Source organism: Babylonia areolata, chromosome 5 (genome assembly GCF_041734735.1).
Source record: "Babylonia areolata isolate BAREFJ2019XMU chromosome 5, ASM4173473v1, whole genome shotgun sequence".
NCBI lineage: Eukaryota > Metazoa > Mollusca > Gastropoda > Neogastropoda > Buccinidae > Babylonia > Babylonia areolata.
This window is the reverse complement of record NC_134880.1, coordinates 50,192,976-50,211,673: the sequence shown is the minus strand read 5'-3', so window position 1 is coordinate 50,211,673 and position 18,698 is coordinate 50,192,976. Positions and strand designations below refer to the sequence as shown.

At 39.7% G+C, this 18,698-nt stretch overlaps 2 protein-coding genes across 4 annotated transcripts; one reads left to right on the top strand and one right to left on the bottom strand.

Annotated features, from left to right (window-relative positions):
* Nucleotides 1-3,004: 3,004 nt before the first annotated feature.
* Nucleotides 3,005-9,302, bottom strand: LOC143282142 (COMM domain-containing protein 10-like). The gene is made up of 8 exons (XM_076587681.1): nt 9,245-9,302; nt 7,775-7,865; nt 7,348-7,458; nt 6,280-6,351; nt 5,591-5,674; nt 4,929-5,039; nt 4,531-4,590; nt 3,005-3,736 (listed from the first exon to the last, which is right to left on the bottom strand). The coding sequence occupies exons 1-8, from the start codon at nt 9,271-9,273 to the stop codon at nt 3,698-3,700; spliced, it is 597 nt and encodes a 198-aa protein (XP_076443796.1). The 5' UTR covers nt 9,274-9,302; the 3' UTR covers nt 3,005-3,697.
* Nucleotides 9,303-9,321: 19 nt separating this feature from the next.
* On the top strand, nt 9,322-17,920 carry LOC143282141 (GPN-loop GTPase 2-like). Of its 3 annotated transcripts, none has more exons than XM_076587677.1 (7): nt 9,322-9,371; nt 10,132-10,295; nt 11,061-11,238; nt 12,610-12,774; nt 13,908-14,033; nt 16,420-16,518; nt 16,919-17,920. In XM_076587677.1, the coding sequence occupies exons 2-7, from the start codon at nt 10,153-10,155 to the stop codon at nt 17,117-17,119; spliced, it is 912 nt and encodes a 303-aa protein (XP_076443792.1). In that variant the 5' UTR covers nt 9,322-9,371; nt 10,132-10,152; the 3' UTR covers nt 17,120-17,920. The 3 variants fall into 3 exon arrangements, with proteins under 3 accessions (XP_076443792.1, XP_076443795.1, XP_076443794.1); XM_076587680.1 differs by having other exon boundaries at nt 9,339-9,356; XM_076587679.1 differs by lacking the exon at nt 9,322-9,371 and adding an exon at nt 9,487-9,507.
* Nucleotides 17,921-18,698: the final 778 nt, after the last annotated feature.

Here is an 18,698-nt window from a genome sequence, read left to right as displayed (position 1 = left end):
GTGATGTGATAGGACAGGATACGATATGGTCAATATAGTCTGATATGATAGGATATGACCGGATATGGTACGATCATATGTGATCAGAGATCACATTATGCCTCATGCTTAACCTTTTCCCTGTACACTCAAAAAGTCTTCTCTTCTTTTTTTTCCCCCCTTCTTCTTCTTATCTTTCCGTTCAATGCGTTTTGAATATGGTGATCAAAATTATAACGGGTCACAGGCCTATGCATGATAAATCATTTCCTCGTGGGTTTTTTCTTCTTCTGATTCATATTCTGTTGCCTTTTTTCTTTCTTTCTTTCTTTCCTTCTCTTTCTTCTTCTCCTCTTTCTCTCTCATCGATTCTACTGGACTTTCATTCCCTTCGTTTTCTGAGTTTTCTTTCTCTTTCTTCTCTATCAGGGTACGCTTTCTTCTGTTCCTCCATCTCCTTCACGTCTGCTCTCTGGGGACGGAGTGACGAATATGACCTCATGACGTTTTGTTACAACAGCAGTGTAATCAAAATCAGTCGACCGAATTCTGAAATATAATCTCTCTCTCTCTCTCTCTCTCTCTCTCTCTCTCTCTCTCTCAAAGGTAGAATTCACATGTCGGAAACATTGGCAGATTTAACATACATAGCATTTGATAATATGTGTGTGTCTAAAAAATGTGTGTTTTTAAGGCATGTATTTCTTTTTAATCTAAGCATTATTTACTTGATATTTTTATTGTTTGGTGGATCATGCTTTTTTTTTATTCATTCTGTGAAAGCATTGGACTGAGCGGTTGTAATGTTTTATGTTATGTTCTTATCAGTCTGGCTCGATGATGTATGGCGCTTTGAGTAGCATTAGTACTGGATATCGCGCCATAGAAAAGTTATGAATTATTATTATTATTATTATTATTATTGTTGTTGTTGTTGTTATTATCATTTGATAATATGTACAGAACGATAAATAATTTCCGTGGCCTTCCAGTCTATACATCAATACAATATCAATGTACGTTTAATGTGCTGGATGACGAGATTTTGATTCGATGTCTGTGTTATTCTAGCTCATCAAAGTCGCTGCTGGCAGTCTAAAATTTGTAATAATCACTGACCACTGGGTAATGAATCACTGTGCTGAAGATGAAGCCCATTTCGTGCCGATTTGTCCTAAAGTGAGAAATGTTAGCAATTTATTCAAGAAAAATATCAAGATCAACCTGCTTATTTATTCAGGTTTAGTTTGTTAATGTCGTCCACGTGTGAAAATAATGTAAGACGGTTTGATTTTTACCCACACGGAGCGTTTAATAGACTGCGAAGTCTTTTTGTTTTGTTTTTTTGTTGTTGTTTTTTCATTGTTCTTTTGTATGTCAGAATTTATCATCTGCATTTGTACCCTCCTTCTTTGGGACTATTGTTTTAAGAATAAATTATCTTCTCTCTCTCTCTCTAACACACACAAGACACCAAAAACAAGGCTCTTGGTGGACGGGTTTATTAATAACAATGGAAATAATTGAGAAACAACAGCCCATCCTACAGACAATGCAGGTGGTGCAAGGGAAGTAACTACATATAAAAGCTGCATTTTTTCGGATTCTCCTTGATTCAGCCCCTTGATCCAGCTTACAAGAGTGGTTGTTAGTGTTTCATTTTTCCGGTCCCTCGAGAGCTATGCACTCTTTTCATTGTTAAAACAAAAAGGGCACATCATGCCTAGAAACAGCAGCAGTAATGGTGTGGTACAGCAACTGGATTTGATTCATATACCCCTTACTGCTACTGCAGTAATGTAAAAGAGCAAGAGGTTCTGTGTGTGCGTGTGTGTGTTGTGTGACAGAGGGAGAGACAGAGACAAAAACGATTTCAGTTCCACTTTCTATCGTCAAAGCCTGCCGAGTGATGTGTACAACACCAAAACCTGAGAAATAATATTAAATGTTGGGGAACAGATGTCTGACCTATGAATAAACTAAGCGCACTGGTCAGGCCCAGAGAGCCAGCAATTGCGGCCAGGAGGGAAAGTGTATGTTCCTGGAGCCAGCTGCACTGCTCGGACGGAAGAGACTAGCATGGTGGTAACCTGCTACTAAGTGCGTGTAGAATGGGCTCCGCGACTAAGCCATTATTGTCGTTAGTAGGGGGCTTAGTAGGTGGTGTCCTAAGTACGTTAAAACAGAACAGGCACCACTGAACACCACCGAAGTGACTCAGCAGCAGTGCAGGGTCTCCTCTGGTGTGTGGCCTCCTGGCGACCTAACATCGATTGTTCCCTGTGGACTGCCGACGCTGGAACTGCGACGGACAAACCCGGGTGTGGCCGTGTATGGGGGAATCTGAATGAGTGGCGTGGGAGTAATGCCACTGAAACGGTGCAGATGACGGGGCAGCAAAAAAAAAAAAAAAAAAAAAAGTGTGTAGAATGGAACTGACCAGTGGCGTAGTTCGGTCAACGTAGGTATTTATTCACATGTAACTGTCAAAAGGTTAGAACCAAGCAATGCAACTGGCACCTAGAGTCCTCATGGGGTCACTAACTGCCTTCAATATGCTTCTGAGTTTTGTGCCTTCTCTAATTGGTATGTATGAGAGAGAGAGAGAGAGAGAGAGAGAGAGAGAGTCTTCATCTAAGTAGCTGTGAGAGAGAGAGCGAGAAAAAGAGAGAGAGAGAGCAAGCAAAAATCTTCATCTAAGTAGCTGTGTGAGAGAGAGAGAGAGAGAGAGAGAGAGAGAGAGAGAGAGAGAGCAAGCAAGCAAAATCTTCGTCTGAGTAGCTGTGAGAGAGAGAGAGAGAGAGAGAGAGAGAGAGAGAGCAAGAAAAAATCTTCATCTGAGTAGCTGTGAGAGAGAGAGAGACAGACAGACCGACAGACAGAGACAGGGAGAGTCTGTCAATGCATGATTCTAAAAATTGTTTGCAAAGTGTATGCTTTTTGCATGCTGTTCACAAATGTGCATGACAGTCACTTCTTTCATCACATCATATCTCGTCCAATGTCACAAAAATAACTTCATCACTGAACCTAAATCATCTGTTTTAATTTCACACTTACTTTATCATAAAATCCATGCATCTGATTAACAACAAAAACCATTGCACATATCCTGCACACATCTTCCAAATACATTCAAAGTAGTTTTCCTAGTTATAACAGTCACACCAAACATCAGAAGCATACACCTCAGAACAATACTTACTTTCACAAACATACAGTTACAAAGTCTGTTTCATATATTCTTTAGAATACCTGTCAAATCTAAAACTGGAAATGCACTGCGATACACAGCAGAACATTAGAAAAATTAATGTAAAGTAGCATATGTATACAATTGACCATGAGCACACACACACACACACACACTCACACATTAACCTCCTTCTATGCATGTGAAATGTGTGTATGCACACCAAGTAAACCAATGAAAAGAACACACACACGCGCACACACACACACATACATACATACTCACACGCACTCACACATTCACACTAGCACACACACACACACACACTCTCACACATTCACACTGGCTTTTGTCTTCACAAATAACACTTCATCAAGCTTGTACACAAGACAGCAAAGATAACCAGGTTCTCTCCCATCGAAAACAATGTCATGCAGACAGTAAATCTGTTCTGGACAAAGGAAGATACAAATTGAAACTCTCTCTCCCTTTGCTGGCTGGCTGGCTGGTATACAGTGCACTGTTTCAGCTCAGTGAATCCAGCTGCTTCTGAATCGTTTCCAACTGGAAAATAAAGCAGAGAGAGAGAGAGAGAGAGAGAGAGAGAGAGAGAAAAGTCATTGGCTCATGATGTCTGGGTAACTGTAAGTGCAGAGACTGCCAAATGAAATCCTGTTCACAGTAAGGTGTGTGCATGCATGGTGTGTGTGTGTGTGTGTGTGTGTGTGTGTGTGTGTGTATGTGTGTATGTTTGTGCATGTATGTGTATGTGTGTGTGTGTGTGTGTGTGTGCATACATTAATTTTTATGGAAATGGAATTGTGATTTTGTATCAAACCAGTAATATTCACATGGAAGAAACAGTATTAGATGAATGTTTAACACTAACATTTTACAAAATGGGATCAGAAGACAAAAAAAGTAAACAGCAAGGGTTTTGAGATTTAGTTTGTTTCTGTTTTTTTAATATTTGATTTTGTCCTGTATTTTTTTTATCATTGTTCATTCATTGCCATGAAACGTTATTTCTTTAACTATAAATGTCCAATCAAAATTATGCTTTGCTGTGCTTTGATAGTTTTTGTTCAAGAAACACAAACATCAGACACACACCCACAAACATGCATACACACACACATGCGCGAGCACACACACACACAAACACACACACACACACATGCATACAGACACACCTACAAAGACACAGAGACAGAAGCAGAAGCAGACAATTCACACACATACACACACACACACACACTGAAATGATCAGGAAAGAAACGGATACAGTTATCAAGCACATCAAGAAAAACTATGGACGATTTGATACAGAGACAGAAAACAACGAGCAGAAAACTGACCTGATTATAAAATCCATACAGTTCATCATGGGTGAACTCCATTCTTATCTTATCCTTTTCCTGTCAAAAACAAAAAAATTAAGATTATTGGAGAGGTTTGAGGCGGTTGGGGGGGCAGGAGTTGGGGGGCAGTCTGGTGACTGTTTCATCACAGCTCAGGTGAACTCTAAAGTGATAACTTTACCGATTCAATGGACCAAGAATTTTGTACAATTGCTATTCTTCTGGTCAGTTTTTGCAAACCCACCTCTCTCTCTCTCTCTCTCTCTCACACACACACACACACACACACACACACACACACATGCACACAATCATCTCCACCATCATCATCATCACCAATCAAACCAAAAACAAGCTTCTAGCCCAGCTACCCTCACCAAAGCCTCAACACACACCCCAGAATTTTCGTCACGGACACCAAATTCAAACATGGCGTTGGGCTCCTTCATTTTGGACCGGGAGGACTGAGCCAGCTGTAAGTTCAGTCTCCAGTTCACCTCCTCCAACTGTGGCAACAAAACAAGAAACAGTTCCACACAACATTTTTAGAACTTTTTTTTTTTTTGCTACATTAAACAAAATGAGGCATCAATAGTCAAGCAGACACATACCACAATGCTGACCCATCTGTTTGCAGAATAATATCTGAACGGCACAGCCCTGGTATAGGACCCTGTTTGTTGGTTGGGCTACTACCAACAATGATAAATAAATGATAAATAAATAAATTCATTAGCAGCAAGCCTAGACTGTAGTTGACAAACTTCTTCCGTAACACAATCAAGAGGTGATTTGTTTTTTATCGAAAGTCTGCCAAAGAGGTTGTGCAACTGTGCAGGCACAAAAATGGAGAATGTGCAGCTGTCTAAATGGCAGAGGGAAAACCGTGACACATGAACAAACCAAATCATGAAGACAAGTGTACATTTTTGTGAGTTACAGGCCACAGTCATTAAAGAAAAGCTGTGGCTCCATCAATCTCTTTTTTCACAGCATGAGGCAGAATGAGAAATCATCATATAAAGAAATCATCATATGAAGAAGCAAATCTCTGAACCTGTTTGGGATGGACTGTGCGCTGTCGTAGTTTGCCAATGGTTTCCCTGGCACTTGATGACCACGCCTCCACGATGGGTCTGATCTGCAACAGCAACAAAATTAGACATGGATTTAAAATAGTCCAGTTGTAAAAAATAAACAGAAGTGTTAAGTAAAAATAGACATGGATTTAAAACAGTCCACTTGTAAAAACAAAATAGTAAACCAACAACAATGAACTGAATAAAAAGAATGCATTTAATCAATGAATAAAATGAAATAAATACATTGAATAGGATACATCTAGTGCACACTACCACTGGTAAAGGGCATATTTCCAGTTAAATCGTTATCGTTTATTTATATATAGTCTGTTCATCTAAGATGATGATATTAGACTGAAATACATATTTCTTGGAAAGATGTGGGATTCATGCAGCTTCAGTTTCCTTCAGGGTCAGAGTCACTGCATTTGAACTCAATCAAATAAATTATAATACACCCTGATGAACAAGTAACTGTAATTAGTGTAAACGCACACAAAGAAATAATAAGAACAGCTCCATATGTTGATGTGCCTTTACTGGAGAAAACAATCCTAATTTCATAGGAAAAATATTTGTGTGTCTTTTTCTAATATATACAACATTTCCAACTTGTTTTCTTTTTTTAAGAACTGTGAAGGGAAAGAAGGAGAATGTGACAGACTTTTTCTCCCTCCAGATCAAGCTGCTGCAGTTGCTGTGACAGATGCTGTGGTTTTGCTGCATGGTAAGCCGCCTGAAACACAAAAAATACATGAAATTTTATAACTCTATGATGTGAGTATTGTTACGCTTAGGAATGAAAGTAATCAACTGTACATCAATATTGATCAGCCTTGTTTTGCTAATTAACAGTAACAAATCCCTTTGTTCTTTGTGCCTTTTGCCCAGCCGAGTATCCTCTCCAAATAATAAAACGTCATACACAAACACGAACTGCTCTGTGTGATATCGCTGTATGACTGAACGATCACAAACTGCTCTGTGTGATATCGCTGTATGACTGAACGATCACATAATCATTTCATTACAAGACACAACAAGTATGTGTGTGTTATGTTTATACATGTGTCCATTTCTATCCATTTGCAAAAAAAAATGTTTATAAATTCGTCAATACAGATTATAATATATGTTGCTAGTCTGTAAAAATGTGCATACAGGAATATGTGTATGTGCTACCATGTTTTGTTTTTTTGTTTGTTTGTGTGTGTATGTGTGTGTATGTGTGCATTTCTGTGTGGCTGTGTGTGTGTGTGCACACATACATACATGCACAAACACATGTGTATGCATCCATTTTTTCATATTTTCATAAGTGAGCAACACGTTCGTGTGTACAAACATGTGTGTGTGTTCAAGCGCATCACTCATTTCACACATGTGTATGCATCCATATTTTCCTATTTTCATATGTGAGCAAATGTGTGTCCATGTTTGTGTGTATATGCATGTGTGTGTGTTCAAGCGCATCATTCATTTTAAAGAATACAATAGAAGATAATAATAATTGTGTGGTTCGTCCATCGGGATCGACGAGGACCATCTAGTCATCCTGGGGGTGGGTGGGTTGGGCTCTGTGGGTGCGCAGATGACTGGTCAGGCCAATCCGCGCCCGGAATAATTACATACACAGCAAATGATAAAAGATAATTCCATTATGATAACAGTATCACACTTCATCTCAAGTGGGAAGGCACCCTGTCAAAGCATTTTTTTTTCTAAAACATACCTGTTGAAGAATAAATTCCAGAGTCTCAATTATCAACTCGAGATCAGAACCTGTCAAACCCAGTGCATCTTGAAGTTTTTCCTCTTCCCCTTCAGAAAATGTCCGTTCTTCCTGGAAAAGAGAACAAGAGTGAATGGTGATCCAGCGATCTCAATTTTCACATTCCAAACAAAGTCATGAAACCACCTGACTAATCTGTTCTTTTACATCTACTGCTAAGAAAACAATGCTCATCAGGTTATGATAACTTTTATCAAACATCCTAGCGCATCAAAATAATTCATTATAAATTTCAACTCATACTGAGCATCATAACTGACTTGAGCCTGCATTACACACACACACACACACACACACACACACACACACACATACTCACTCACTCACTCACACACACATACATAGAGTTGAACACTTTTATACAAACCTTAATATGAAGCTTTTGAAGAATGCGGGACAGTAGCAGTGGAAACTTTGATGTGTCTAGATCATTGATCAAGGCCACAGCTTTCTTGATGCTGCAACACAATTTTTTTTTTTTTTTTTTTTTTTTTTTTTTTTTTTTTTAGTTGTTTTCATTCCCTTGTGAGTCCATAATGAGTTGGGAGAATACCCTGAGTTTGACTGAAACTGGAATTCAGTCTGGATCATGTTCAACAATCAACAAGATACTTAGATAGCAACAAAAGAAGAACTAAATCATTCCTATTCTTAGGCTCCATTGACAATCACATCTTACTGACAGGTAATGCAAACTACCACCAGCACATGGGGAACATGAAAAAAGAAAAAAGAGAAGAAAACAAGAGTCTATACCCTGTATACCTTTAATGAATATGATTGGTTCAACAAGAGCTGTTTCTGCATAGACTGGAGTGCTGCTAGGAATAGCATATGTATCTGTAATCTGTTGCAAATGTGCCAACCTTTAGCAGCTAATATCACTATTCCCAGTTGTTAAAACTACTGATCCAACAGCTTCCACTAAGAACTGCAGGTGGCTGGAATTCATATCCAACCTCCACTCCACTACTGAGAGATGAACTTTCACTCATTCATTCATTACTGAAGTCAGATGAGAATCCCCCTGCCCTGCTTCTGAAAAAGTATTGTCTCTATTTCCAATAATAAACAGTTTCATTTCCTCTTTTTGGTATTCTCATCACTCTGTCTTTTGCAAGACAACATTAAGGCTAAGAAGGGACATGAATGTAAGCTCATGCCTTATAATGATCGATTACCTTATTTGAATTTATTTTCCCTTAAGGATAGAAGGATACGTGGTGATCTCATTGAGACATATAAGCTTTTCAATGGTCATGTTGATGGATCTTGGGATCAGTTTTTCTCTACACCTCAGTACAGTTCCACAAGAAATACTGATGGAAAAAAATTTGTACAGCGTTCAAATACTAACACAAGAAAGTTGTGCTTCAGTAACCAAGTTACAAATGTATGGAATCTACTGCCATTGCATTTTAAACAAGCACCATCAACTAACTCATTCAAGAATCATCTGGACAATTCTACAAAATTCCCAACTATTTTTAGTTTGATGAATAAATAAAATGTAAATGAAGCGTCGAACCGTGACCAAAGTCTGTAACAGAATGTGTCATGAGATTAAAGAAGGGACTGTTTATAAGCTTCAAAGCTTGTTTTTGTCCCTAACCTACTACTACTACTGCTAATAATATTAATAATAATAACCTGGCCCTTGTGCTGCAAATGTATCATTTTAATCAATGTATTTCATTCTGAAGCAAGAGTGGGAGTGCAGCTTTTCACTGATCCTTCTAAATTTCATAAGAGATTGCTTCCAAAAGCATACTAATTCTATTATCAAAAACACGGACAGCAAGATAAATTACAGAAGGACGGAGAAACGCCCACTTACTGAGCGGTAGCTGTGAACATAGCCGCCATCTTGTTTACATGTGATGTGCAGAGGACGGTGATCTCCCTTACGAATGTCCACTTCCGGCGAAAGTTGACATCGAGTTTCCCAGGTTGTGATGAAAAGGGTGCGCACATGTGTGTTAGTGTGTGGAAATGTGTAACACATTTATGAACGAAGACCGATTGATTAATATAGACATTACCACATTTTTTCCACTGTACTCTTGCCCTCTTTTCATTTAGTTTCGTTTCCTTTCGATGGTAATCTTCTCAAATGCCGTGAAGAAGGTTGAGTGGAGCGGATGGAATGAAGAGTCTATTTCATTGTCATTGTCCAGTTTACAACATTTTCCTTCTTTGAAACGACAAAGTACAGGGGAGGAAATGTATATTGCCATGACTTTTTATGATTAGCTATGTTGTGAACATCGTGTGAAAGTTCTGACATGGTTTTAATTAAACACACTGTCCGTGTGTGTCTTCTTCTTTCCGTTACACGACCAACATCGACTTGCCGATGACTCTGTCGTGGCTCATGCATTCTGGGTATTTTCATGTCTCCATAACCCACCGAACGCTCACATGGGTTACAGGATATTTAGCGTGCGTATTTGATCCTCAGCGTGCGTATACACACGAAGGAGTTTGGGCACTGGCAGGTCTGCACATATGTTGACCTGGGAGATCGGAAAAATCTCCACCCTTTACCCACCAGACGCCGTTACCGTGATTCGAACCCGGGACCCTCAGATTGAAAGTCCAATGCTTAAACCACTCAGCTGTTGCGCCTGTGTCTGTGTGGTGAAAGTTTATGTGGATGGTGCTGTACAAACGATCTGTATTTTGGAAGAGCAATATCAGAACAATTCACAATTCACTGTGCAGGAAGTAAAAGCTTGAATCAACATGCATTTTGGACAAGTGGTGATTGGGCCACCAGGTTCTGGCAAGACAACCTACTGTGCCGGAATGTCACAGTTCCTGGAAACACTGGGGCGCGATGTAGCTGTCATCAACCTGGATCCTGCCAATGATGTTTTACCGTACAGGTATATCTTGATGTTTTACCCACAGCTGTTTCTTGCTGTATTACCCTGCAGATATACAGATTCATTATCAGCTTAGTCCTTTTGGAGGACTATGACTCTTAAACTCGGAGGCAAGATTGCACTGGCTCCTAAAGCCATCTTGGCTGAGAGAGTGGGGATTTAACTTGGGCAAAGCACTCCAGTATAATCAGACTCTTACCCAGATAGTTGGGACAACAGTTGCCCCTTCTGCTGTCCTAATGGTCTTAACTGACACAGCTGACTATCCTACATGCCTTCATGTATCTTGTATTGACTAAGAGTGAAAGAAGCAATCCTAATGGAGAAAAAAAAAAGTTTAAAAAATGTCATGAGAATTTTTACTCAGTTATGGAATATATATTGTGCATGTGGTTTTGTATTGTTGCATTGACTTTTTCATTTTTGCATTTCTTTTGTTATCATTGATTATGCCTTTTCATTTGTCATCATCATTGAATCAGCCAGCGTTACTTTTCTTTCTCTCTCTCTCTCTCTCTCTCTCTCTCTCTCTCTCTCTCTCTCTTTCTCTCTGTCTCACTCTCTCTGTCTCTCTCTCCCTCTCTTTCCCCACACACATACACACACACACACACACACACATGCACACACACACAAACACACACACATGTCTATATGTATATATAGATAGACAGATAAATAAATAGATAGTCATAGACAGATGTTATTGCAGTATTGAAGACCATAGCATACCTCATGTTGTGGGTGATGTGGTATTTGTGCCAGATGTGATGTGAACATTGCTGACCTGATCACGGTGAGCGACGTGATGACTCACCTGAAGCTCGGTCCCAACGGAGGACTCATCTACTGCATGGAGTACCTGGAGAAAAACCTTGACTGGCTGCGAGTGAAGTTGGCCCCCCTCAAAGACAAATACCTGATTTTTGACTTTCCAGGACAGGTCAGCTGTCGTTAAATCATCAGTTGTTGGGTTGTTTTTTTTAGCTTTATGATATTGATCCTTTCAGGCATTGTTGGTTCACAGAGGTGCATCCATTGTTCGAACCTGTGATGTTTCTGCTTCGTAGTTGTACTACACATTTTTCATGTCTGGTGGTGTTACATGATTGGATGCTTTTGTTTAGGGAGCAGCGTAACACTGTAGATTAGTCAGGTATGCTGCCCCATGTTTACACAGTGTCTAGGGCACACACACTAAGTGACATATGTGCACACATTCACCCACCCACCCACTCACACACACACACACACACACACACACACACACACACACACACACCTCTTCTCTTGTGATATTACAGGTAAAGAAAAAAAAAGTCATTCACATATATATACACCATGCATTCTTAATTAACTTTTTACTTTTTGTTATAATACCTTGAAATGCTTTCCATCCTTTGACAGTTTGGTACATGTCAAATACATAGTCTGGTGACAGCCTGAACAGATGGAATATGGTAGCACATCGGTTTGAATGAAAAGCAATTACACATATAATAGTGCATGCACAACTGCTTGCGTTCATACACATGAGCAGAGTCCTTAACTTGGTCAGTCATCCATTCACTTCATCTTGAGTGCATGTCTCTCATAACTGTAAAGATAACATTCTTTTTTTTTCTTGTTTATTCAGTCATCCATTCACTTTATCATCAGTGCATGTCTGTCATAACTGTAAAGATAACATTCTTTTTTCTTGTTTGTTCAGTCATCCATTCACTTTATCTTCAGTGCATGTCTGTCATAACTGTAAAGATAACATTCTTTTTTTTTCTTGTTTGTTCAGTCATCCGTTCACTTTATCATCAGTGCATGTCTGTCATAACTGTAAAGATAACATTCTTTTTTTTTTCTTGTTTGTTCAGTCATCCATTCACTTTATCATCAGTGCATGTCTGTCATAACTGTAAAGATAACATTCTTTTTTTTTTCTTGTTTCTTCAGTCATCCATTCACTTTATCATCAGTGCATGCCTGTCATAACTGTAAAGATAACATTCTTTTTTTTTTCTCGTATCTTCAGTATCCATTCAATTAATTTATCATCAGTGCATGTCTGTCATAACTGTAAAGATAACATTCTTTTTTTTTTCTTGTTTCTTCAGTCATCCATTCACTTTATCATCAGTGCATGTCTGTCATAACTGTAAATATAACATTCTTTTTTTTTTCTTGTTTGTTCAGTCATCCATTCACTTTATCATCAGTGCATGTCTGTCATAACTGTAAAGATAACTTTTTTTTTTCTTGTTTGTTCAGTCATCCATTCACTTTATCATCAGTGCATGTCTGTCATAACTGTCATCAACAGGTGGAGCTGTACACACACCACAACTCTGTGCGCAACATAGTGCAGCAGCTGCTGACGGTGGATGACCATCGGCTGGTGGCAGTGCATCTGGTCGACTCCCACTACTGCAGTGACCCTGGAAAGTTCATCTCAGTGCTGCTGACCTCCCTGGCAACCATGCTGCAGGTGGGGAGGGGGGAGGGTGTGTGTGTGTGTGTGGGGAGGGGGGTGGTGGGTGTGGGGGGGTTGGTGTTGCTTTCCGATATCTTTTTCTAATTTCTGCAGTCAGAACATTGACAGCTGAAACTGAACATCTCAAGTGATAAAAGATGACATCTGACACAATTTACGGTGAAAGTTCACAAATCATATTTGACCTGATCATGGACATTGGGTTTTCACAGAAAATAGGGAAGAGCTAGACCGTCTTGCATTTGATACTGATCATACTGAAAATAATGATTTTTTTATTCCCTTTTACTGACAATAATGATAATATAGTCCATTTCAGTACAGATAGTGGATAAAGACTTTGTGAAGCGTTATGCACATGCTAATGCACTTATGGGCTGCATTTCCCTTGGTCACTTGTACATGGGCTCTTTAACTCACTCCGGACAACGGAACACTTTACGGGTTCGACAATTAAAATTTTGTCCACGTTTTCCTCGTGGGGTAGCATAACAATCGCAGCTATGCCGGGCATTGTGAACATGTCAAGGGTCGAATGGAAAGTTTCTTCATGAGATTCTTGTAACGACACACTCCACAGCGAGCCAGCGAGTTCAGGACCCCACACGACAAGCTAATCTGCATACGTATCGAAAATGGCATCGCAGGCGATGCAAGTAGTAATTTTTGGAGCAAACTAGATCACAACAGCGGCTTTTAGTGCTGCTGAAGTGATTGAAATGCTTCAGACTGAAGGTTTTGACATCGACGGGGATGATGAAGATGTTGAATAAAGTATCTGCAGTGAAGAAAGTTACCAGCAAGAAGGTACTGATAGTGACTCAGCTTCTGAGAGCAGTGAAGAGGGAGGGGGGGATGGGCGTTCACACGACTTAGGAGAGCGGTCAGTGGGTCAAGTACAGTGAGTTTCATTCAGTTACTTTATTTTTGTATTTTATGTGATTTTTTTCCTTACCCTAACAAATGGGTCATCTGTGGGGAAAAGCAAGGGAGAGAACTATTCGTCCGGAGTGCATGACTGTTTTTTACTATGCCATTTTGGCAGCCACACTGTTTTTAGGAGTTCACTGTCCTAGACTGTCTTGGTGCATTGATAAGCAAAAGGCTGAAAACAACTGATGTTGCAGGTGGAGTTGCCTCACCTCAACTTGCTGTCCAAGGCAGACCTGATTGAGAAGTACGGCAAGCTGAGTTTTGGGGTGGATTTCTACACGGAGGTTCTTGATTTGTCCTATCTTCTGGAGCGTCTGGAGGTAGTGTGTGTGTGTGTGTAGTTTAGTATTTGTCTGTGAGTGTGTATATGTGGCTGTATGTATGTGTATGTGTCACTCTGTGTGTGTTTGTCACTGTGTGTGTGTGTCACTCTGTGTGTGTTTGTGTCACTGTGTGTGTGTGTGTGTGTGTGTTCATGTGTCATTGTTCTATTGTCTGCTGTGACTTAAGAACCAAACAACAAAACACAGAAAATAAAATAAAGGATAGAATAAAATAACAACAATCTTCACTTCATCAGTCATAAATCAGATTGCATAGATACAAAATATTGAATAATGATATCAGTGAGAGAGGTAACTTACTTCTTTTTTTTTTTTTAAGTAATCTTTTTCTTGTGAATGAAGACTTCATACAAATTGATTCACTGTCACTGTCTTTTTAGGTGTGAAAGCTATATAATGATTTGTTACACATACATGAGGGAAGTTGTATTTTCAGTTTGGTTGGGGTGTTTCATTATAGTGCATGGATGAATCTATAGGGACTGTTCTACATCTATTCTGTGTGACTTCCGTAAAGTTCGGTCTATTGAGCACACTGGTATATAAGCCGCACCCACTAAATTTTGGAAAAAATTGAACTTCATACATACATAAGCCACACTGGTTTATAAGCCGCACTTATTTCTGGTACCGGAACAAATACTGATACTACAGAAAAGCTGTCAATACTGTAGGTTATGAAATAAACACAAGTGGGAACAACACAAAGAAAAGCAAGCGAAAATACTGCTAATGCCACAAAAAAATGAAAAATAAACACAATGAAAATAAGATCCATAATTTAGGGATAGTCACATTATTCAACGTCATCCTGCTCACTGAATTCACTGAAATCTTCATCTTCAGTGTCCGAGTTGAAGAGAACCAGCACAGCTTCCTCCACCATCTTGTCACTGACTTCAGCCTCGCTTTCACTTCATGAACATGAACGCAAAGTGGAGGTCACTGCTGGTTCGCCGCTTGCACTGTCGTCTGCTTGGTCGATTAGAGTAGAACTGAATGCTGATATGAAGGCTTTAATGTGTGGGGATTTGATTTATAAAACGTGAACAGTTAGCACACTATCCTGAAGCTCATCCAAAAATTCATGGACAGAAATCATGATTTTGGTGAGTTGAAGGGCAGCTAAGAATAGACGAGAACGTGACACTCCCGGGATTGTTAAAATCCTCAAATAAGCCGCATCATTGTATAAGCCGCAGAGGTTGAAGCTGGGGTAAAAAGTCGTGGCTTATAGACCAAACTTTACGGTACATTCCATGCTCTGCCAGTGTCCTGGGACACATCAGTTCTAAATCCAGAACCATTTCAATTTCACTCCTTGGTTTAAGCTTGCTGAAAAGACTTGGAGAAGGAGCTGTTAGCTGATGAGAATTTCTGGAACAAATTCTGCAGGAGATGAGTTTATCTTGTATGATCAGATTGAACTTGAGTGTTTTAATTACAAAAAGCTCTGGTGTGATCACACTTGTTGTATGGAAACACTGTTGGTGCCCATTCCTCAAGTGTTGCAGTTCAAAGAGCACAAAGAAAGCTACAAAGCTTGCCCAAGAATGTTGTCACATGACTTATAATGATTAATTAACTCACTCAGTACGGCCAGTCCTCTCTTCTCCTCTACACAGACCCCTCGGATGTCCAGTAGGTGTCTCAATGATCCAACCTTTAGCTTCCGTCGTCAGAATTGTGGTATTCTTTGTCAACATTCACCTCTTCAGTGTAAGAGCCTTCCGCTTGTAATATTTTGATGGTGGTAATTGGGGAGAAACGCTGTTAACGTCGTCTCTTTCGCCGTTCGTATGGAGAGAGTTAAGACATCTGAATTTGTTTTCCATTAAGGGTAGAAGGATATGTGGTGATTTTATCAAGACATTTAAAATTTTCATGCTTATGTTGATGTGTCTTGCAATCAGTTTGGGTGTTGTTGTTTTTTTCACCTCAGTACAGTTTCACAAGAAACGCCAATGGAAAAAATGATTGTGCAACATTCAAATGCTATTACAGGAAGGTTTTGTTTCAGTAAGACAGATAGTAGCGTGTGGAATGAAATGTCATCTCAACTTAAACAAGCACCATCTACTGACTCAGTCAAGAATCACCAGGATGGTTCCTCATATTCTCAACATTTTTTTTAATAAGTTTTGATGAATGAATACAGGATATGGAACCTTGACCGAATTCTAGCAAGCAATGTTATGAAAACAATTACAGGACAAAGTAAAATCTTCATCGTTTTCTTTTGTCCGTATCTACTCTTACAACTAACTGCTACAACTACTACTACTATGACAGATCTTCCCCGTATGGTTTGGATCAGTATTTCCACACATGACATGAGCTGTATGTGAAGTGTATGTGTCAGGTGGACCCGGTGTTTGCCAAGTACAAACGACTGAACGAAGCGCTGGTGGGGCTGGTGGAGGATTACAGTCTGGTCAGCTTCACTGCGGTCAGCGTACATGTGAGTCTTCGACTTGGTCTTCCTTTGGAGTCTGCAGTTCACATATTCACTCATATGTGCAAATAGGTTTTTGTACTGTATTGTATTACTCTTTTCTTTTCTTTTTTTTTTTCTTTTTTTCTTTTATTTTATTTTTTTTTTGTTGTCTCAACAGATTTCTCTGTGTGAAATTTGGGCTGTTATCCCCAGGGAGAGTGCATCGCTACACTGAGAGCACCACCCTTTTTTATTGGTGTAAAATGACAAAGTATTTCCAGAGAAAATGACAAATGTTAAATTTTACCAAGGACACACACACACACACACACACACACACACACAACCGAAGCCGGGTTATTACATAGACTCACTTTGTTTACACAAAGTGCTTTTATTTTGCTTCTTTTTTTTTTCCCCCCAGAACAAAGAAATGATGCTGCGTGTGAAGAACGCGGCTGACAAAGCCAACGGCTATGTGTTTGGCAAAGAGGAAGAGCGCAGCATGGAGTCCCTCATGTCCTGTGCTGTGGGGGCAGAGTTCCAGTACCAGAAGGTTCAGCACATCCAGGAAAAGTATGTGGACACAGACACTGCCGTTGCCATGGAGGATCAAGACACGTGACCCTGACTGATTGGGAGTTGGGGTGCAAGTTTTAAGTGTGTGTGTGCGTGTGTGTGTGTGTGAAAGCATGCAGGTATCTGGATTGTCAGTGGAATGAAAAGGGTGTCATGCTGCTGCCTTCATGGCAAGATAAAAACATGAAATGAGTGAATGTGAAAGCTGTGACCATGAATGCAGAAGAGAGAGAGAGAGGGAGGGAGTGTGTGTGTGTGTGTGAAAGCATGCAGGTATCTGGACTGTTGGTGGACTGAAAGGGTATTACGCTGCTGCCTACATGGCAAGATAAAAACATGACATGAGTGAATGTGAAAGCTGTGACCATGAATGCAGGAGAGAGAGAGGGAGGGAGGGTGTGTGTGTGTGAAAGCATGCAGGTATCTGGACTGTTGGTGGAATGAAAAGGGTGTCATGCTGCTGCCTTCATGGCAAGATAAAAACATGAAATGAGTGAATGTGAAAGCTGTGACCATGAATGCAGAAGAGAGAGAGAGGGAGTGTGTGTGTGTGTGAAAGCATGCAGTTATCTGGATTGTCTGTGGACTGAAAAGGGTATTACGCTGCTGCCTACATGGCAAGATAAAAACATGAAATGAGTGAATGTGAAAGCTGTGACCATGAATGCAGGAGAGAGAGAAAGAGGGAGTGTATGTGTGTGTGTTTGAGTGATGAGTGCACAATGTGTATTGTCGAAGAAAGACAAAGAGTGTTGTATGTGTTTGTGCACACATTCACATACAAGCTTCTACATGTGTAAATAAGAAGAATGGAAACTACATGTGTGTGCATAAATAAAGCTTTGCATGTTTGTGCACATGTCCATGTGTGTAGATTTTTGGTTTGTTCAGAATGTCTTGGTGGATTAAACCTTTCATTTATTTGTAAGGTGAATTAAGATTCCATCCCAGAAAAGTATGTGCATATGTCACAGAACACTCCCAACAAACAGAATCAGACACTACTACATGCACTCAAACTCATGCATGTACATGCGCTCATGAATGCACATGTGCTTACACACACACACACACACACACACACACACACACACTTGTTCCATTACACACTCGCAAACTCTTTCAGAGCATAATCACATAGAAGCAAAAATTGTAAAATACACAAATGTATCAAACATATTCATCACACATCAAAATATCTTGAAAGTTCAGAAACTGTTTATTGAATGCCATTCTAATCTCTAGATGTCGCCCCCGAAACAAGACAATGAATGCTACATTATTTTCTACAATGTTCCCAATATATGATGATAGATGCTCAGTGTGCAGCTACAAACAATGATTTTGAACAAGTGGCTGAGGTGAATGAATCCAAGAGAAAAAAAATTAATCTGAAACCAAATGTTCTGCCAAATAATGCCAGTACAAACTGCTTGTACCTGCAGAAATCTGCTGTGAAGACAAGAACAGATGGTCACACAGAAAAGAACTGTATATGTGAAGAAGAAGAAAAAAAAAAAATATATATATATATATATGAAGAAATGCATCTTGCATTCGTCTCTTTCCTCCCTCTTCAATTACCCCATCCCCCTGCTTCCCCCCCCAACCCCCCCGCACCATCT

Coding starts and splice junctions, on each gene's coding strand:
- LOC143282142 (XM_076587681.1), bottom strand. CDS start 9,273: ATGGCGGCTATGTTCACAGCTACCGCTCA. Junction 5,040..5,590: donor GCACAGTCCATCCCAAACAG/GTTCAGAGATTT, acceptor TTGTTGCCACAG/TTGGAGGAGGTGAACTGGAG. Junction 3,737..4,530: donor TGTATGGATTTTATAATCAG/GTCAGTTTTCTG, acceptor TTTATTTTCCAG/TTGGAAACGATTCAGAAGCA.
- LOC143282141 (XM_076587677.1), top strand. CDS start 10,153: ATGCATTTTGGACAAGTGGTGATTGGGCCACCAGGTTCTGGCAAGACA. Junction 10,296..11,060: donor AATGATGTTTTACCGTACAG/GTATATCTTGAT, acceptor TATTTGTGCCAG/ATGTGATGTGAACATTGCTG. Junction 12,775..13,907: donor CCCTGGCAACCATGCTGCAG/GTGGGGAGGGGG, acceptor CTGATGTTGCAG/GTGGAGTTGCCTCACCTCAA.